Below are 22,928 nucleotides of genomic sequence, written 5' to 3' on the forward strand. Positions count from 1 at the left end.
CAAATATTCTCTAAATTTAACTGCATAGAAACAAAATATTTATTTAAGTTTTTTTTTTTAAAACGTGATGCTAATAAAATACGTAATAAATTATTAATAATCAACAGGGCAGGATTTTGCTATTTCTCGCATTGCAACTTTTGATATTAATCTCTCGGCTTTCACGTTCCTCAGTTTTTTGAATTTGCCGGTTGTTTAAATTAACTGTAGCTGAGGTAAATAACGTTATGGGGACGAAAAAGGTTGGTTTCGAAATTATATTTGTTTATCACTTGTTGTCGTCGCGAATGGTTGTTAATTTTTCTTATGAATGTTAATGTAGTGAAGTGTTTATTTCTGTTTTTTAACAATGAATCTTACTAAAATCCCATCTGCTTTTAATGCCATTAAAAGAAGTATTTTCAGACCCGTTTATTGCAGTTCAACTAATTTGAAACAAGTGACTCGTCTTTTGAGTACCAGCACTTTATCAAAAAATAAGTAAGTTTATAGTATGCTAGTTTTTTTTACTACCTGTTTTTACTTTCTTAATAGATAATGTCTGTTAATTTTATTTAATTACAAATTTAAATAATGAGATATTAAAAACTTTAGTTTTACTATTGTTATATTAACTCTCTTTTAGTTGTATGTACCTATGGTTTTGTAACAATTATTCTTGATATGTTTGAAACATTAATTTTCCGGAAATCTCCATATTATTCGTTTTATTTATTTGTTACGAATTTATTTGGCATATTTTCCAGTATGATTTGTTACTTAATGATAAAGTTCCATAAAAAAAAGCATCAAATTATTCCTGGCGTCAGTGATAGTGATGCTTTATTAACTGTGGTAATAGGCGTTGCTGATATTGTGGTTATAAGTGCTGCTGTAATAGGTACCTAATTTACTACTATGAATATCTTCTTGTTCATTTGCGTCACAATAGAGCTACACAATGTGCTATTGGCGACAGTCTGGGAAACATCCCTGAGGATGAGCCGAAGACATGCCATCACAATTTTGATCCTCTGCAGAGAGGATGGCACCCCGCTTTGGTAGCCCGACAATCTGCACGCGAAGCCTAATAGAAATATGAATACCTAATAGATTCTATGAATAGAAATATGGATACTGTACTAACATTTTTCTGCATCCCCTACTGAAGTTTTTTTTTTGTGCATATCCTAATGTGTAGCAGTTTTTCAAAATTCTGTTTTTTAAAAAATTTCATGAAACTGCTAATAGTCCTTTTGATGTGGAAGTTCGGAAAGAGAGGTAACAGTTCATGTACTATCCATGTCATTGAACCAAAATCAAATCTTTTCGACTATGTTACAAAATTTGAAGTATTGTAAGTATTTTAAAACATAGAAATTTGAAAATGTTTTTGAAATATTTGTAACATTTGATAATTTGCTTGCTGCTGTGGGGGGCGGAGTTTATCGATCATGCCAACCTTCATCTATCAAAAGGTACCTCAAATATTTATTCATTATTTGATTAAATTAGGAAATTTTATTCTTTTATTTCCTGTAGGTTTACATAGAAGGAATCTGATTGCTTCTATTGTATAAAGCCAACCCTCAATTTGGGAAATTCAGAGGTTCATTAATTTATAATTTGATTAATCATATTAATTTAAAGGACATTTAACCCATATATGTTACTGTCTATAGTATCATGTAATGTAAAGAAAAATGCTTACCTTACCTTCAAATTTTTTTTTCTTTTCATTTTTGTGTCTAAAAACATTTTTAAAAGTGTAGGTATTAAGATGTTATTAAAGACCGTGACCTCTCACTTATGCACCACCTCTTTTATGTGCCTTATTCATTTATACGAAGATTTTTACAGGTCCCTGCTCATTTTAAAGGAAAATAATAATTATCGTTTGTGTGTCGCTTTAAAAATAAATATTTCGATTATAAGCCAAAAACTTTCATATAATGGCTAAAAAAGTTTTTCTTCGCAAAATAGGAAAAAATCAACTTTTAAGGAAAAGTTCTCGAATTAAAAATAAAACAAAACAAAAAATCTCTTTGTTGAAGATAATAAAAGTATAAGTTGATGGATGCAGGACGGTAGTTTGTTTTTCTTTCTCTTGCAAGTATTTCACCTTTGTTGTTTTGAGAAAAATATCCGTTTCATCACCAATGGTAGAAAGTCAAAGAAACCTTGCTTTTCTAAAAACTAGCCCATCCAGGAGATCTGCCAAATTTTGCTCAGTCTAAAGTAGTTTCTTTCATTCACACTGCATAAGTAAGCTACAGCCTTTGATTTTTTTTAAAGTATAATCCGTTGCTTAAAATTTCACAACAGGAAAATTTTGATTCATTAATATCTTTCTTAAGCTAGAAACAAGCTGGTCAACGGCAGACAATGTCATTTTCAATTCTTCCTGTATGAATATGGCATGCGCTGCATGGAGAAGTATTGGAGATTCTAGCATAAGAAATTGCTTCAAAAAAGCAGGATTTCTATTTTCTGATTAAAATTAATGTGGTGATCAAATCAACAAAACTGAAAAAAATGGGAATGTTGATTTTAGTGATAACGAATTGCAAACGTCGCTAGTGAAAGACTGATGATGGAATGAATGATGATAATGACGAAGATGATGAAAAAATTGCACAAAAATATACAAAAGCGTTAGAAGACTATTTGCTGTTTTATTCAGCAACTCAAACTCCACTATCTTATTTTTATGAAAATTAAGAAGAAAAAAAACTTGTACAAATTCATCAGCAAAAGCAAAAATGAACATCAATTGTGGATTGAAAATAAATTGTTCTTTAGTATGTTACTATTGTTAGTTATTAACGTAATACTAACATTTAATCTTTAAATCATCAGAATATTTGTGTTAAAATAGCAATTTGTGTTGCTTTTTAGAATTTTAAATACGTAAGTTTTTCACTTGTGTTCTTTTTTCTGTTCGTCTCTCAGGTCATCACATAAGTGATAGTTCACTGTAAATAGTCCTGTGAAAGTGCAGGAGGAGTAACATATTACTTGATTAAAAATTTTATTCCCTTCAAAAATATATAAATAGGAGGAAAAAAAGTCAACATATTTCATGCGCTCAAATTTGTGACTGAGAATAAAACAAAGGTGATTTGAAACATAAAATATAAAGTTGTCCTTGATAAATGGATAAATAAAAGGAAGAAATAAATCTAGATAAACCACAGTAGCCAAGAAAGAGATATAGATTATAAAAAACAAAGAAAACCACAATGGCTGAGAGGTGCAAGTCAGGATAAAATGCTTTTCCACTTTCTATGAAAAGGTAGTGTTGTTCAGGGAGTTAGCATTCATATGTGATATGAAATAATTTTTGTATTGTCAAAATTTAATTTGTGCCCAAGATTCTAACAATGTGCAGCAATTGATGATCTCTTATATTCTTGATAACGGATGTGTCTAGCGTGTTCTTTAAGTCTAAATTTTAAACTTGGGGACCTCTTCCTGAAAAATGTTTAAGTCTAAGGTATTTTCTAGATAATGCTATTTTGTACTTACAGAATTGAAGTTCTGTACATTTTTACTTGTACTTTTCATTCACATATTTACTTTTCAGAATATATTACTTAAAAGTTTATTTAAAAAAAGACTTTAAAAATTAAACTCTAAGTATCTGCTGTGTTAAAAAACAATTAATAATGAATTTCGCATAATGATTAATGATGATTATTTTTTTAAAAATTTGTGAGAGATCCAAAATGTAATTTTTTTTTTTGACCTCTTACTCAAGTGCCACTCTTGACCTCTCAGACCATATCCGAGAATTACCATTTGGCACTATTGCTATTTAAACTCTTCAGCAAAAGAAACCTTTCAGAAAGCTTTTTTGCATAAAACTAGATTGACATCGAATCACCAATGTATTTTAAAAGTTCAATTTGTACATGCTCTTTTTTTTTCCTTTCGTACTCCTCAAATGTATGGACTTCATCCACACCTGTTTTTGTGATCGCGAGGCTCGAATACACCATCTGAAGAGAGAACCAGCTCCACGTCTTGACCCTCTCCTCCTCTTCTCAGTTGTATAGAAATGTACTATGATATTTTCTAATTTCTTAGTATGTTTCGTATTTACTAGTTAAAAATATTTTTTTAAATTTCCATGACATTTTCTTTTAGAACTATGTTTAATGTAGTTTTCAGTTCCATATAGTTTTCTAACTTAAAAGTTTTTAATCTATTTGAAAATCAAGACAGAAACTAATGCACTTCCGTCTTCTATGACTCTCCACATGCTAATGGCGCAAGCTATTTGTTGACCTCAGGGACAAATATAGGGGCTTTAGACTTTATATCTATGACCTCTTTGATCAGCAAGTGAGAGGTAGACAGTTTTAAGGTTTAGTTGTAGGGTGACCTGGGGTAATTCCTGTTAAAAAAATGCAAACATCTATTTTGTGAAAAAACTATTCAAGATAGAATTTTAATAGTTACTGGAAGTTTGAGGCTATATGAGATGAGTCCTATGCGTCCTTCTATTGTTTGAAAATTTAATTAGAATTTAGATGATTTTAAATTTTTAGTGATCAGGAATTACCCCTGGTCTTGATCATTTCTGGGGTAATTCCTGATCACTTCTGGGGTAATTACTGATCACCAGTTTTTATTGTAAAGGGGCTGTTTAAAAATTATTATATAATGGTAATTAAAAAATAAGACATCAAAATCAAACAAATAAACCAAAAAGATATGTTTAAGCAGCTAATAAAACTATTTATTTAAAAGCAAGAAGAAAGATTAACACTTTAAATTTTCCTAAAATCTTTGCATCCTGCCATACATTTTAGGCAATCAGCCAACTCATTCTCATGTTCTACTGAAATATAAGGGAGTTCCCACATGGGTTACTTTTGCTGGATTTTTTAACTTCATTAAGTGAAAGTGTAAAGTAAAGTAAGGTATGTCAACTCAACAGCTCTGGCAGCAACTCTCACATTGAAATTTTCATTTTCAATCATTAAAAGAAATTCACTAATTTTGTTTTCTAGAAGCTTAGTATTCTTTTTAGGCTAATAATTTCTCACCATATTTATACTAAGCTAATTTATAAACTTAAAAATTATTCTAACAATATACACACATAAAATTAAGATAGAAGCAAGGTATGACAAACCAGAAATGGTGCAAATCAGAATACAGTCTTGTATACCGTTAAAAACAAATTTTGTGATGACAGTTAAAATATATTTTATAGTTGTTCCACTTAATAAATATGAACTGTTATTTAAGAAAAGACAATTAGCTATTTATTAGCTATTTTATATACTATTTATAAGAAGAAATGACAATGATCAGGAATTACCCCAGTGATCAATAATTACCCCATCTGTAGGGGGCAACATTTGATACAGTTTTCTATAATCAATTATAATGTTTACAGTAGATGTAAAACAATTAAACAAAAGCTTACACTATTTTTATATCAAAGAAATATAAAATAACTCAAAATATTTATTATTAAGAGGAGGAGGGGATCTTTGCAGATACGTGCACATTTTAAAACCCATCTTTGAAATTGAAAATACAGAAAGCAGTTTAAAAGATACTTCTTTTGTTAGATAAAACAAAAAGCTATTATTAAGTAAATGTAGTTATACTTTAGTAAAGTGTGCAAGCTTTCTTGTCCATGTCTCAAATTTAAAAAAAAATTATTTTTTTTAAATATAACTTAGGTGATCATTATTTACCCCAGAAACAGAGTGATCGTGAATTACCCCGGGTCACCCTAGTATACCTATGGCGTTTTGTATTGGCTGCAACTAATGTTCGGGCAGTGGCAACATCAGGGTTCGCCAAGTGGGCCCACTTTGAAAAAACCCACCCGGGTTTTATTGGATGAACCCACCTTGAGAAAACCCACTTGGAACGATAAGTGGGTTTTTTCAAAAAAAAAATTTTTTTTTTTACTAAAACTTATTGTTTTGCATTTACTTTTATATAATTTATTGTGCAGCATAAATTTGTCAAATAGAGTTGCATGATTTATATGATTAAGTTTTTAATATTAGTAAAGTAAAAGAAACTCGAAACTTCATATAATTTTATAGTAGGTACTATTGAAAACTTCAAGTGGGTTTTTTCAAAAAGTAATATTTTAATGATATTAAATCAAATAAAAATTTCAATAATATACTCTGAAAAGATAAATTTTTCAAATATAGTTGCATGCTTTATATATTAATAAACAGGTTATTATTATTAATTCATATGTTTAAAAAAAATGAAAAGAAACAATTTTTTTCTTTTTTTACCAAGTGATACATTAACAAATTTAAACAGTTTTATTTTCTGGCTTTAAAAAAAAAAAGAAAAAAAAGCTAAAACTTTTTATAACAGAACTTTTTAAAATTATTTATGTAAAAATGAAATCATTTCCTAGGGTTAATTATTTGAAAACAAATGGGACAAGTGACTGATACTCTTTATAATTATACATAGTTTTAATTTCACTTTCTATTAATCTTATTATAGAAACATGTAAAGACCATTAAATATTTATTTCAGTTTTTGATTTAACTCAAGTCAGATGAAATTTTAGTTTTTACTGATTATAAATATGTACAAATTATAATTTTATAATAGGTAATATCCATATGTTTAATAAATATAGTAAATAAATGTGTGTGAAAACAGAAAGATTAATAAACTTGTTCCTTTTATATTACTCAGGGGTCTGTCTAGGTTTTTCTGACAGGTACCTATTTTGTGAAAATTTAGACCAGGGTTGGCAGGTTTTTGACATGTGACAGTTTTTGACAGTTTAAACCATGGTTTAAACCGTCACGTCAAAAACCTCACTGTCAAAAATGTCGAAAATGTCAAAAACCTATATTCATATGTGAAATTTAATTAATACATAAAATTTATACATCTTTTATAAAGGATAGTGCTTCTAAATATGTTCTAGAAAAAATAAATTTAAAATTTTGAAGAAACACTTATATTTTGAATAGTAACCAAAATCTTGTACTTTTGAAAGCTCACATCTTTTGTAATATTATGTATTCATTTTCATGTGTTATTGAAAATCTGCAGTGATATTATTAAGAAATTTATTTATAACCAAATTTAGTGTATAGTATAGATTATACTAAAAATTAGACATTTTTAAAGATAAACATTAGCAGTTTTGCACATTAGACATCTTTTAAAGAAAAATCTTTTTAATATTCTTTTAAATCTTCTTAATAATCTTTTTAATATAAGACGATACAAATTTAAGTGCTTTCTGTTAAATACACAGAGTAGTTAGTGTCGATTTACAGTATATTCAGCCTATTCATTTTGCTGAATATGATATAGTTTTGTTGAATATCTAAATATTCAGCTGTTGAATAATTACTTCTTGCTTTCAAGATATGCATTATTTGTATTCTTAATACAAGTGGGGGAAAAAAATTAAAAGGTAAAAATTGTTTTAAAATGATAAGTGTAATAATTATAAATAAATATAATAAACAAAATGAATTATATTTATCATTATTCACAAATATAACTACTTTTAAATTCAAGTTAACATACTGGATAATAAGGATATTCGGTATAACATTAAAAAAATTTCTCATACACTTGTATCAAGTTTGTATTTATACAACATAACTTGTAAGTTCCTTATAAATATTAGTTATATGTTCCTTATATGTCAAAAATGCATAGTAATAAACTTTTAATTTTCTTAAGTATCAAAAAAAAAATTTTTTTTTCAAAATATATATATTTAAAAAAATTTTGTGCAAAATTTTTTTGCACATGCATTTGAATATAAATTTCTGAGATTTTAAATCTGTTATTTTACCTTAATTTTAATTAAAAAATATTTTAAAACCTGCTGATTACCTATAGTATAATTAAATTTCAATATAATGCATGGCAACTGTTGGTAGTTTTGAAGTTAATATATTTTTTTGGCAAACTTTAGTTTTTGACATTTTTGACGGGTTTTTGACGGTTTAAACCAGTATTATACCCTTGTCATGTCAAAAACCACTTTTTGACGTCAAAAACCCAACCCTGATTTAGACGTAATTTGTGAAAAATTAAAAATTATATTAAAAAATCAACACAAAAATATGGATTTATTGTTTCTTAAGGGATATAAAAATGAAATTTTAAGAAAAAGTATTTTGTGAAACTACCGTTTTTCCTAAAATTGAAATTGTGAAACTACCGTTTTTCCTAAAGTTGAATTTGTGAAGGTACCGCTAAACGGTAGTAAATTCGGCCTGGACAGACCCCTGTTACTGCATTTATATTTTATAATTCCTAATTTGAAAAATTATGAAACTTAATGTACTTAACAATAAAGAAGATTCAAATATGTATTAGTGACAATGCGTTATTTAAACTTAATATAAAATACATATAACCAGGGTTCCCCAAGTGGGCCCACTTTGAAAAAACCCTCTTGGTGTTTTTTTTTTTTTTTTTTTTTTTTTCACAAATTGTTTTTTTTTTTTAATTTGGTTTAAAAAGAAGTATCTCTTTATACTATCATTGGACACATCGTTGAAGTTAACAAATATTTTAGAAACGTGCATCAAGCACATGAATGGGCAAATGAAAAAAAACTGCTTGATGACCAAATGATACTAGGTGGAATTCATATTGTGAGCACGTAAAAACTTTTACCAATAATTTCCATAAATATTAAGAGATTGTTCTTGAACATCAAAATGAATCTAATAATAATATGTGAAAAATATTAAATAATGTTGAGCTTTACCAATAAACTATCATTTGGGAAAAAGAGATATCAATAGTTTCTTAAGCTTTAAAAAAGCTTCAATCAGAAAACATTTCAATTTCAGAAGCTGTTGAATTATGAATTAACTTACTATCGTGTGATGAATTAGAACCCCATAAACATTTTGTAAAGAGATTCAATCAGGCTGTCCAGCCACATCATTTATTAGCATATGCATCCTGGATCACGAAACAAGGGGACAATTTTTAAATGATGAACAGGACCAATTAGCAGAAATCTGTCTTTCTAAGCATCATCCAAAATTTCTGCCACGTGTTTTGGCATTCAAAATTTCCGATCCTAAATACTTTCCAAAATCAATGATGCTTGACACTGTTATTCAACAGTTTTATTCAACAATTATGACAGAAAAAAAAGAAAGAAAAAAAATTCCTAGCTTCCACAAAATTTCTGTCAATTCTATTTTCTTTGCACTCAGCACCAGCATCCTCTGTCTCTATCGAAAGACACTTTTGAACTTTCGGTTTGGTGCAGAGTAAACTTCGAAATACTTTATTAGGAATAGATAAAGCTACAAAACTCGTGAAAGTGTATCACCATCTAAGAGAGAAATGTAGACACTTTGAATCTGTTGTATGATAATAATAATAAAGGAAAAAATTGACCTTTTTTTTAAGTTAACTTTTAACATCTGCTGACAATTTTTAACTATTTGGAGAAAGTTTATCAGAATTAAAAAACAGTTAAAAATTAAAATATTACTTTTAAGATTTTTTAAATATTATTTTTGAGATTTCATTTGAATGCAATTTATTTTGTTTCTTTTAATCATGTTTAAAAATATTGAAAGCCAACAAAAAAATTTCTATTAAGTGATACAGTAAACAACAATAAACAAATTTAAAGTTTTATTTTCTGATTTAAAAAAAAATAAGCTATAACTTTTTATGTATGATTTTTTATAATTTTCAGATTAATTTGTCTTTTGAAACTATAAAGTTAAAATGTATCTAAACATGCATAAATATTTGAAAACAGGGACAAGTAACTGATACTCTTTATAATTATACATAATTTTAATTTCACTTTCTATTAATAGTATTATAAAAACATGGAAGACCATTAAATATTTTTTCCAGTTTAATTTTATTACAGGTAAAAGTCATGAAATTTTAGTGTTTACTTATACAACTCTATTTAATAAATAAAAATATTTTCACAGTAAAATTTATGAGCACTAAATGAAAAAACCCAATTTTCCCCGGGTTTTTTCAATAAAACCCAGGCGGGTTGGGTTTTTTCAAAAATCCCCAGGTTTTTTCAAATCCTGAGCAACACAGTCTGTTATGTGGGTTTTCCTCTCCGTGTAACGCAAATACAAGTTTGTTCCATGAAAAAGACCTCCACGGAGGCAACTTTCTCCCAATACTTGATCCAGGAGTTCCCTTGTCTTCTGGATTGTGCTCTAAATTACAAGGCTGCGTAGTTGAACATTAGTAGTCCTAAATCCAAAAAATGAGTCGGCTGTTCGGCTATAAGATAAAATATAGAATTAGCTTGTAAGTTTTAGTTCGTTTTTAACAACTCAACATTCCAGGGATCTTTGCAATGACTATAAATAGATAACAGTAAAGCAAAAGGATGTTTCTCTGTTAATTATTCGGTGTGTTCAATGCAATAAATCTAAAAGAGCTGTGGTGGCTCAGAGGGTAGAGCGTTCGCCTTCCCATAAGATGAACCAGGTCCGAATCCCAGTGATGGCTGGTCGATACAAATTCTTCATCCGCCTTGCACCAACCGCAGTGCTGACGTAAAATATCCTCAGTAGTAGGTGAATCATGGGTTAGAGTTTCCTTGCCACCAGACTAACCGTGGGAGGTTTTTGTGGTTTTCCTCTCCGTGTAACGTAAACACATGTTAGTACCATTAATAAGTCCTCCACAAAGGCAAATTTCTCACAATACGTGTTTCAGGAGTTCCCTTGTCTTCTGGATTGGGTTCAAAATTTCACGGCTACGGAGTTAGTAGTCGTAAACCCCCAAAAATGGGTCTGCTGTTCAATAAGAGTTATAAAATTAGCTTGTAAATGGAGTCAAAAGATTTGTCCACATCTAGCACCTAGTTTCTTTGTCGTAAAAAACTTGAGTAATGTTTTATAACTAGTTGCTTAGTGTTGGGTAAGCGAAGACCGAATCTGGGAAAAAGTTTAGGAAAGACCTGCAAATCGATGATATTTTCGCATGTGTTAGAGAAGGCAGTTAGTAAGCCCTGTAACTTTCTGGATTTAAGTGCTTTTTACCTTTGCTTGGGAAAAGGTATGACCTGTTCGTGTTTCCATTGCTGAGGGGAATATTTAATTTTGACACCGGAATTTTAATTTGTTCAATTATACTGATTGGTAATTTTTGAAGCTTATTGTTTGGGAGTTTGTTCGTCTCTAGAGAGAGATTTTGAGAATAAGTTTGTTCATTCTTCTGTAGTGGCTGGTTCAGTTATGTCTAGAGGATTGTTTGAAGATATAGAAATACTGTATGTTTGTCATAAATTTACCTCAATGGTGCTGTCGAAAGGTTAATCATTTTATTTTATAACCGTCGTTGAACAGCCGACCCGATTTTGGGTTTACAGTTACAAATGTTCAACTCCGTAGCCTTGTAATTTTGAACCCAATCCGGAAGACAAAGGTACTCTTGGGAGAAATTTGCCTCCGTAGAGAACTTTTTGATGGAATTAACTCATATTTGCGTTACATGGTGAGGAAGACCACGAGAACCTCCCACGGTTAAACCTGACGTCAAAAGTACTCTAACTCATGATTCGTCTACCACTGAGGATATTCACGTCAGCACTGTAGCCGGTGCAATACGGATTCTTATCGACCAGCCATCGTTGGCATTCGAATCCTGTTAACTTCATCGGAAGGACTGCTCGCATGTGCTTAGTTGGCGCAAGATGCCACGTAAATAAAACGACGAATGAAAAAACAAAAACTTAAGTACAAGGGTCACCAGGCTATTCTTTTACATCGGTCAGTTACTTGCAATACAAAAATCATCAAGTCCATTTCTGCCCATAAAGGTCAACTCGAATAGATCGTTATTGTAGCAATTGTTATTTGGAGTTGCGACATTAGCTGTCAGCAAATAAAAAATTTAGTAGGAGTTAAGGTGAAACAAAATTTCATAAAACACTTAAGAAATTACTTCCGAAATTTATTTTTTGCAATATGTAGCTATTTATGCAATGTTGCCAAAAATATTAAAATCTCAATTTCGAATTTTTTCTGCTTACTTTACAACCAATGTACAATGCTGAAAATTAAAAAAAAAAGACCACCCTAAATAATTTTTAATCTAATAATCGGATCTTCACGTTTTAAGACTCAATCGCAATAGTCCGAGGGGGTGACCTGAAATATGCTAATTGATTAGTGCAGACGATATTTTAAGTTACTAAATCAGATGCAAAAACGTACTTCCACAATCTCATTGTCGTACTATTTTCAATACTTTCCACAAATTGTCACATCCTGGCCCTCGAGTTATATCTAAACTAATCTGTTCGAAATTTGTTTTACCTTTCATCAACAAAGACTGTGTGAAGTGGACTCGAGAATGTCTTGGAACGATCGGAAATTAATAAATATACTGGTAGTCGGGTTGATCAATACCCATTCCTTCGAAAAAGATTCGATCATGTACATTTGGGTCTCATCCTCATCGGGCTGTTTCCGCAATTTCAATATTGCCTCGCATGTATAGACCGTTCTACACGTCAACCAGAAGTTTCTCCCAACCTACATCATGACTGATAAAGGAATTAATTTCGAATCATTGTTCCACAGCCTGGCGAAATTACTTGGAATTGAACTTTGCAGAATGACAAGCTTCCACCCACAAAGCAATGGCTTGATAGAAAATTTTCATCGGCCTCTCAAAGTCGCTTTAAAGTGCCATGCGGCAACAGACTGGGCAGAAGTTCTACCAGTGGTTTCCCTCGGTTTGCCTTCCACGGTTAAAGAGAGCATTAATGCAACCCTAACTGCAATAGTCTATGGTGAAAGTTTACGCTTACCAGGTGATTTCTTCATTCCAACTCAGAATGGTCATCCTCCACTAGAATTTGTCAGTAAATTACGACGTATATTCCAGGTCTTGTGACCTTAACCTACATCACACCATGATAATCGTCGAATTTTCATACGTTCTGAACTTAAAACTTGTTCTTACGTATTTGTCAGCGTAGGGGACTCAGTTAGGGAACCTTTGCAATCTCCTTATGACGGACCATTCAAAGTCATTCAAAACATTCTACTCTCATATGCGATAAGGAACAGACCTTACCTGTTGACGTTATCCACCAAGCGTTTGAAATATTTTCATCCTAACCAAACGAGATCCCAATGTCCTGCCTCAACAGAACAGAATCTACCAAAGGAGTCTCCGGACAATTTAAAGAAACCCGAACAACGAACTCTATCTGGCTGTCGTGTTACTTTCCCTGATCGATACGTATCAGTTCCCTGATACAGGCGGAGAGGTGTGCGGCGGCTCAATTTAACCGTAACCGCGACAGTTAGATCAAGAACTTGGACTCTCACTTTTCATTCGCCAGAACAATCTAAGCTGTCGAGTCGTGATTGCTCATAGATAGAGCGTTTGCCTTCCAATGAAGTGACCCTGGTTTGAATCCCAGAGATAGCTAGTTGATACGAATTCGCATCCGGCTTGCACCGACAACAGTGCGGGCGTAAAATATCCTCAATGGTAGACGGATCATGGGTTTGAGTTCCCTTGTCGTCAGGCTAACCATGGAAGGTTTTCGTGGTTTTCCTCTCCATGTAACCTCCAGGGAGGCAAATTTCTTCTAATACTTGATCCAGGAGTTCCCTTGTCTTCTGGATTGAGTTAAAAATTGCGAAGCTACAGAGTTGAACATTGCTAGTCGTGAACCCAAAGATTGGGGTGGCTATTCAACGGCGATTATAATAAAGTAAAATCTAAGCTGTCTTTATAGTATGACGCTCTATGCTGATTAACCTTCTTCATACTACAGTATTTTCTATGTTTATAAAATATAATATAAATTCTAATAATATTAGTCTCCTGAACTTTAACCAACCACCACAATTTTAATGTCTTGCGAAAGCATTGAAAGCACACTTCATCCGCCTTTGTCAGCAAAAATAAGCATTCACATACCCTATTAGGTACTTACATAATATTTGAACGACCCCTCAGTAAATGATATACTTCAAGTGAACTTCATTTGTTATACTGCCGCAGTGGACTGAACGTAAAGACACGGTTCCCAGTAGAACTTCTAAGTCAAGCATCAATGGATGCAGTCAGTAAGCGGGTGGGTGACCACTTTGATCAACCTGCGTAGGGACCAAGTGTGCACGGTATTGGTCCTCGTTAAGCTGTTCTTCCGTAAAGTGGCTCAGGGGAGCCATCCCCTCTGCATAGGATCAAAATTACTATAGCATGCCTTCGGATCATCCTCAAGGATGTTTCTCAATAGCCCATTGTGCAGCTCTAGTGGGACGTAAATAAAGTACCTATCTCATTTGTTTTATAAATGGAAATTTATTTTTAGGGTCACATTTACAGTGGAACTCCATGGAGGACAGCGCATTCCGATGAAAGTTGAACCTGGTATCACTTTGAGGGATGCAATCGCCGAAACCGAAGAAGCTGGAGAAGATTATGGTATGTACCTAACTTTTTCTTTAAGTTATTATTTTGTGAAATATCAGACGCATCCTTCTAATTATAATATGACTTCAGACTTATTGTACCTATAGGGGAAAATCTATTAAAAATAAAAACACTCAATCTAATTTTGTTCGCCATCGAAAAATTAATAGATGCCTTTCAAACAAATATGTTTAACATGAAGGTTAAAAATCTGCTAACCGAATTAAATAAACAACGTAGATCTATACCTTAAATCTAGTTATAATAAAAAAGAGATCTGAATCTGTCACATAGTGAGTAAACATGCCAAGGATAGCTGGAGAATCGCATCTACCTGTTTACGAGATGAAACCAATTTAATTGGTCGAGTTGGAATGTTGCCATCGCATTTCACTTTTCACAAACAAAGCAGTGGGTGGTCGACTGAATGTACTTCCTAAAACCAGAAGAAATTTAGGAAACTTCCGGTGTATTCTTCCGCTTATGTTATGCTTGCGAGGTGATGTGTGAACAGGCTTAATATTCTAGGAAGTTTTATTGTTGTGGTTAAATTTGCGCATAATTTAACCATTCGTAAGAACCATTTTCATTAGAATTAGACCCTATTTTCATGAACTCACAAAATTTGAAATCACTCGTAAGAACTCTAACCAGTACGAAAGGGTCTTAGCCCACAGTAATCTTCTCATTTAAATCAGAAGTTATGCAGTGTGCCCCGAATTTCAATTTGATTCTCGGAAACTTTTTTTTCTTCTTTACAATAAAATTCGGAAAGTTGCGATTGCTTTTATTTTTTTATTTCACGTTGATCATAAAGTTCAAGCACTCCAAAGTTCACTCCGTTGAAGAGACTCATCAACGTGATTAGATATTGAGTAAAGTCTTCATCATTTTTTCAAGGTTTCTTTATAAATGCTTTATCTTTCAGGAGTTTGTGGAGCTACTCTTGCATGCTCAACCTGTCACGTGATTCTTGAGGAGAAGACTTTTAAGAAGCTGAAAAACGAAATCACTGAAGATGAAATGGATATTTTGGACCTAGCTCCTGAAATTCACAACCTGTAAGTTCACAATATAAAGATTTTGCGTAGCATTTGTTTTGACCCTAACTCATTAACGATACTACTGAATTGCGATTCTGAAAGCTGAAATTGCGATTCTGGAAAACCCCAATGCTTTGCAAAATCGCTCTAATATTTCTAAATTATTGTCTTCTTGAGTACACTCTTAAGAAACGCCGAACCATAATACACCTGTTTCCGTTCAAATTTAAGAAGTACGGTTATATGGTTTACGTATAGCTCAAATGACACGTGGGTTAACAGTTTTGGGATATAAAAGAATATTGTGTTAGCGATCGAAATAGGCTACAGGTGACGTAGAACAGAACTCTCTATCTACGGCAACACTTTACATGATTTCACCATTAGCGTGTGGAGAGTCATAAAAGAAGGAGGTACGTTAGTTTCTGTCTTGATTTTCATATAGATAACAACCTTTCAAGTTAGGAAGCTATAAGGAACTGAAAACTAAATTAAACATAGTTCTAAAGTGAAGCGTCACGGAAATTTAAAAAAATATTTTTAGTAATTAAATACGCGAAAAATATTAAGAAGAGGAAAAATATTGTAGTTCATTCCTATACAACTGAAAAGAGGAGGAGAGGGAAAGGGGAAGAGCCAAAGGCATGGAACCAGTCTTATCCCCAGATGGCGTATTCGAGCGTTGCGATCGCATATACCAGATGTTTATTTTAAAATGGTTATAGCACTTATTTTTCAACAATTGTGATAACTAAATTTATTCATAACATTAAACGCAGGATTTTTTTTTATTTTATTTAAATTTCAAGTTAGCGTTCTATAAATAAATTTTTAAAAAAACAACATATTTTTTTCGTTATTTGATGATTAGGGGACGGAAGTAGATACTTAGAAGCAAAAATTAACCCAAGAAGAAATTTAACTCATTTTGTTGTTTTAACACTATTTATTTTTATGTTAACCCCTTAACGATCGGTTAATTTTTCAAGAAAACTGTCATAAAAGTGCTTATTTTGCCAAATACGCGTATTTGATTAGTTCTGGTATCTAGTTTAAAATAAACTAACTATTTACAATTACCTTAAAAATATCATGGTACTGCTATCTGGTGTGTAAAATGAGAAATACAATGTTTTCCGGGCAAAAGAAATGAATTAGTTTTATTCTTATTGGCGCATTACTACTGAACACTCCAACCCGTCATTTTTACAGGAGCGAGAAGGAAGGGGTTAAACAGTACATTTTTATTTTTGTAAAACATTTGTTTCTAACTAAAATTATTTATTTTGAAATGTCCTAAATATCTAACAAGGGAAACTAGGGAAGTGTGACTCGCCAATTTTGAAATAAACTAGTGGGATGTATGCCTTATGAGGAATAATTTTAGGGGGAAACATTCGTTTCGGTCCATACAAGGTCATGTGAGAGATAAAAAATAAATCAATATATAAAAAAAATCGGTATTTTATTACTTCAATGCAGATTATTAGTTATTGTAGTTGTCTCATACTCCAATTAATTTGTAATTAATTGGTTAATTAATTAATTAGCAAATTAATTATTAATTGATAATTAATTATTGATTAATTAATTGATTTGCAATTACATACTTCAATTAATTAAGAAAATTTCTTGAAAAAAAATTTTAAAAAAATTTGATGTCAAATTTTTTTTAAAATTAACATAACAGGTTTTTCTGAAAAACTACATATATATAAAATTTTCGAAATCAATTTTGACAATAAATATGCATTATATGGTACGTGAAAGTACCACAAAATTAATTGGAGTATGAGATAATTACAATAATAGTCTGCATTGAAGTAATAAAATACCGATTTTTCCATATGTTGAATTATTTTTTTATCTCTCACAGGACCTTCTATGGGCCGAAACGAATGTTGCCCCCTAAAATTATTCCTCATAAGGCATACATCCCACTAGTTTATTTCAAAATTGGCGAGTCACACTTCCCTAGTTTCCCTTGTAAGATCCACAGCAATTCATGTTCTAGCATTAATTGAATAGAATTTGATTTGTTTATCAATAACGAATGGTTTGTACTAGCCTTAAAATGTTTTTAAGGAGACAGAAGTGATAAAAAATAGCCTAGTTTTTTTTTTTTTTTTTTTTTAAATTTCATAATCTAACATTGTTCCTCCCCCTACGTTTTTAGTCTAATAAATCCCTGATTTGGACAACTTAGTTTCAGTCGAGGCATCAATGACATTGTTATTTTTGTTCACTTGTAACAGTCAGCCTGTTCCTGGCTCTCCAACTGACCATTTCTTCAAGCAATGTTTTTACTGATTCCAACTTCATTGCGTGGTATCAGTCCTCGTTAAACTGTTCTACCGTGAAATGCTAGACTTCGCGCAGGTCGCAGGGCTACCAAAGAAGGGGAGCCATCCCCTCTACAGTAGATCAAAATTGCGATGTTTTCGGATCATCCTGAGGGATGTTTCCCAGACCTTTGCCAATAGCCCATTGTGCAGCTCTAGTGCGACTTACTCCCACGCAATTTCCTCTTGATTTTATTCTTTTAAGAGGACGAGAAACGTTCTTAAAAAGAAACTAAGAAACAGGGTGCGTAGCGTTTATAAAAAGTGCTTAAAGGTGCTTATTTTCGATTTTCGTTTTTTAACACTAGAAAGACGGAAACTTAGTTATATTGCCCGAAAGCAGTCAAAATGACTGCATTGTGAAAGAATAATTAAAGAAATTTGCTTAAAATTAATTTTTAATATTACTTACAGTCATACAGCAAGTTATTAACAAAAAAAAAACTTACTTCACTCGGAAAAAAATAATTTATTCATTATTTGAACATTTTAAGCAAATGCAAGTGGAAATCTTCTTATGTGTACATCTTCCGCAAACATACTTTTGACATTTTTCACACATATTATTTGTTTTGTTTTTGTGGCAAAGTCGTACTTGACAAATTTTGCGTTTGTTCGAATATGTTGTATTTGATGATGTTGCAGTTGATCTTTGTGGGTCTCCATGTTCTGATGAATTTTTCTGTCTTGTAGCTCTGTAATCGGTGGAAAGCTGTTCTGCTAATTGAAACAAGAACTGTTTTCGTTGCATTTGTATTCCTGTCACTTCCTTGTAAAGGATCCAAGCATTTATAGCAGCTAAATCTAAAATATTGAAAAATATTTAAAGGGGCCATCTACGAGAACTGGATTTTACTGTATATTTTCTGGCCATTTGATCCGTCATATCAACTCCAAATTTTGTTTTGTTATAAAATTGAATAGAGTCCGGTAACATTTTTTTATTACTTTTGTCAATTTTCACAAATTTATGCCTGGAACTTAGAACAGCTACTCTCTTATTCGGTTTGCTTTTATATATTGTAAGGACACAATTTTGTGATTTATATAGGAGAGTCGAAAAACGAGGCATGCTATCCTTCGTTTGTTTGGCTGCTTTGGGTAGTTCTCTTTTATTTCCTCTAATAGTTCCAACTAGTGTTGTTTTTTTGGCCAATAATTTCGTCGCGAGTGACATGCTAGTGAAAAAGTTATCGGTCGTGATATTCCTTCCGCAGCTTGTGTATGGCTCGACAAGTTTCAGAACAACGTGTTCACTGAGAAGCATTGACGATGGTCGTTGTTCATCTTTCCCCAAGTAAGGAAAACCATTCAAAACGTACTTGCTACTAACATCTGATGCAAGCCAGAATTTGATGCCAAATTTATTGGGTTTATTAGGCATATACTGTATAAACTTGCACCTGGCTTTTGTCGGAAATAATTGCTCGTCAACTGTTATATTTTGCCCTGGTTGATAGCAAGATTGACTATTTTCAATGAATTTGTCCCATATTTCCGAAACCAAGGCAAATTTATTTGTTTGGAGACGTTTACTTCTTTCAGTTTTTTTGTCAAAACGAATAAATCGTAGGATTTGCTTGAACTTATTTCTGGTCATAGTTCTTCTAAAAAATTCGGGACCCCACTTTGCTGACCATAAATAACTCAGTTTTAAATTTTTTGCCTCGTAGGCTCCACGAGCATATAAAATCCCAATAAATGCACGGATTTCCGGTAATGTTGTTGTCCAATCGTTCCCCAAAATTCGGCGGCCTTCTTCTTCAGTGCAATTTTTTATATGTTCGATAATATAGTTATCTATTATCAACGAGAATGCACTGACAAGATTATCTGCCATAATGTTCCTTTTTGCGTAGCCTGTTGGACCTTTGACACCCTTGAAAACACAAGTAGATGGTAACCTTCCAGGAATTCCACCTTCGTCAAATTTTAACCACACAGTACCATCGGCAGCTGTTTCGGTCTCTTGAAAGGTGTTATCAGTTTCTTCATCAGAGTCTGAACTACTTAGCACTCTACACCTTTTCCTGGACACATTGATGACACTTTCATTTTCATCGTTAGTGATCGCCTCTTCATCGCTATCTTCAACATCAGATGTCTCACTTAGAATATAATCCGATTCATCTTCAGATGATAGTTCCCAATTTGTTGTATCTGATTCGATATCGGAACACTCTTCACCTATGTTCTTTAGCTTTTCCAATAACTCTCTTCTATTCGACATTTCTTTCATGAATTTAGGGCGCAAAAGAAATCAACTGAACAACGTGTCAGAACGACTATCACTGCATAAAGCAGGCCTATCCTAAGTCGACACGTGTGCAGCTCACGGTTATTACGTTGTAGCGCGTTCAAGCGGAACGAGGCGCGTGGGCAAAAATCAGTCACCATTTACGACACGGGGAGTCTTCGGCCGGCGAAGATCGAACCCACGACCCCCTTGGACTTGTGCCCAGTGCCCTATAAACCAGGCTATTCCGGCTTTCCCAAGTAGTCAAAATGACTGCTTTTAGGCAATATAGGTGTAATACATATATTTTTACCGGAAATTACGGAGGGGGAGGTAACTACAATGATTAATAAACGCTTCTATATGTTGTACAAAAAGTCATAAAATTCTAAGAAGCTGTGTCATTATAAACATAATTGTTTTTCAAATTGAAATTGAAAAGCAGTCAAAATGACTTCCTTAGGCAATCTAGTGTTAAAAGACCCTAAAGGTGCTTTTTTCATTGGGAGTTTTTAAAAAGTGCTTAATTTTCCCTTTTCCAAATTGAGATTTTTTCCTTTGCCATGTTGATTTCCACTACGAATTATGCAGGAAGACGCTGTTCACATTGTTCTATTCAACGTTTTCTCAATTTATTCAACCCTAATCTATTTCGGCGCATCGTCAGACCGTAGCTTATGAAAACACCACTCGATTTACATGATTCAAAAATTTTGACAATTGTAAAAAACAATGACAAAAGATTTTTTTTTTTTTTGTCATGGCTGTTAAAACCAGGTAAAACCGTCAATTGTCAAAAACTTTCCAACCCTACCTAATTATGATATTCTTTTAAAATGCTTAAAAATATTATTAGAGTGCTTGAAAGGTGCTTATTTTTTGTTGCATAATTTGGCTACGAATATTTGTTGAATAATTTGGCACCCTGAACTTTTCATGGTAAATTCTGTTTCACCTTCATTGGTAATTAAGATAAATCCACATGGTTTATCTTAAGATGGTTTTCTCAACCATGAAGTTTCAATTGCTAATAGAGTATTTTCAAAATATCCAAGCACCAATACAATTATGGCAAGATTGTGCAATAGGGAAGTAATCCTGCCTTAATTTGTATTAACCTTTCAATATTTTAAAAAATACCTGAGTAATTACCTACCAACTTCACCGTAGCAGTTATTCATGACTCAATCCTTTTAGAGATGCGCTTTAATTTTAAAATTTATTTTCAGATCGAGATTAGCTTGTGCGATCATTGTAGGACCTGATTTGGAAGGGACTCTCATTAAAGTACCAACGGAACGAAAAGATGCGAGAGACGAAAATCAAAGTGAACAAGTCTGATCTTCTACAAATATGTCCTTGCTAGTATATGTGAAGATAAAAAAAAAAAAAAAAAAAAAAAAAAGAGTGTTAACTTATAAATAAATGTTTTTATAGAATTTTTCTTTTTAACCATTTACACTTTTTTGTCTTGGATGTAAGTATACTAATTAGTGTGTTGTTGAAAAATATTACAAAAAAAAAAAACGTTTGCAACAGTTATTTTTGTGTACAGTGTACAAAAAAAATGGAAAAAAAACTTATAGCATTTGATCTGATTTTTGCATGCTAAAAAAGAGCACTACTTGGAAAATGCACTTTGTGTTGAAATTTGGTATATTAGTAGTATACTTTAATAATGGTCTCCTTTTAGAATAATAAAACGTACTATCCAGACCAGTCAGAGAAAGCGTATATGAAAATGTAAGCACACTTTCTGGTATATGAAATGTATATTAAATGTATACTTTCTGGGTTAAATCTACATTTTATTAACGTGCTTGCCTGATTCGCTACAGTGGTTTATTATTTATTTTTCCTTTTTTTTTTAATAAAGATTTTTTTTTCTCTGTTTATTGTTTCTTTTCTTTTTTTTTTTTAAATTATTTGATGTTTCTTAGATTTTAAATTACAGTTGTTATTTATTCTTTCAATGGAATAATAATATTCAAAAGTAGGGCTTATTAGACGTGCTATGGGTTTTTCTCTTTATCAATTTTGTTGTACATGTTCGTTTTATCTTTATGAAATTGATAATTATGAAGAAAAAAGTTGAAGACAAAATTATTTATTTGACATTTTTTACTGTGAATAAAAAATGGTTATTAATCTTAACACGAACGGCTGATGGAAATCGTACTTCATTAACATTCCAAAATATTTCTCAATCTTCCAAAAATTTAGAAGCTTTTACCAATCATATCTTATCAAAAAAGAAAGAAAGAAAAGAGCGAGGAAAATTGACGATGAAATGGCGTTTATAGTATCTTAATCTGTGCAATCTTCACGAGAATTTATTTTTCGATTCTGTAAACGTTTTAATTTAATGTTTCATTAACTACTGCAAAAATAGGAGTTGCAAAGTTGTAACGGACATGTGCAAAACAGTCTAAAATGACAACATGACATGCAACAAAAAAAATAAACGAAATACCCTGAATAACTTTTAATCTATTCATCGGATTTTCACGTACTTACGATCTTTCAACCTTCTTAACCCACTTCTCAAAATTTAGATTTTAGCATTTAAAATTTTGTAGTTTAGGTTGATACAAAATTTATTTTGTGTTGTTACCATCCAAAACGTCATGACACATTACATAAAATTTATTATTTTTAAAGATTATTTTGCTTGGTTTTATAAATTCGACCATCGGATAGCTTAAATGCACGCACACACACACATATATTGTTATATAGCCTAGCAACAATTTTACCGTAGCCCCACTTTGGCTCAATAAGAACTTGCGCATCGAGGGACCAATATTGGGATGTCTAGATTTTTAAATATTGGTCCTAGAATAGGGCCTACATTGGCTAATATAGAGCCTATATTGACTGAATAATGGATATAAA

At 31.9% G+C, this 22,928-nt stretch overlaps 1 protein-coding gene across 1 annotated transcript; it reads left to right on the top strand.

Moving 5' to 3' along the window:
* The first annotated feature begins 59 nt into the window (after positions 1-59).
* Positions 60-21,926, top strand: LOC107449998 (uncharacterized). Its single transcript, XM_016065700.5, has 4 exons — positions 60-480; positions 14,312-14,424; positions 15,341-15,473; positions 21,263-21,926. The coding sequence occupies exons 1-4, from the start codon at positions 350-352 to the stop codon at positions 21,372-21,374; spliced, it is 489 nt and encodes a 162-aa protein (XP_015921186.1). The 5' UTR covers positions 60-349; the 3' UTR covers positions 21,375-21,926.
* The last annotated feature ends 1,002 nt before the right edge of the window (positions 21,927-22,928 follow it).

Source organism: Parasteatoda tepidariorum, chromosome 4 (genome assembly GCF_982258835.1).
Source record: "Parasteatoda tepidariorum strain Cologne lab strain chromosome 4, Ptep-v5.0, whole genome shotgun sequence".
Taxonomy (NCBI): domain Eukaryota; kingdom Metazoa; phylum Arthropoda; class Arachnida; order Araneae; family Theridiidae; genus Parasteatoda; species Parasteatoda tepidariorum.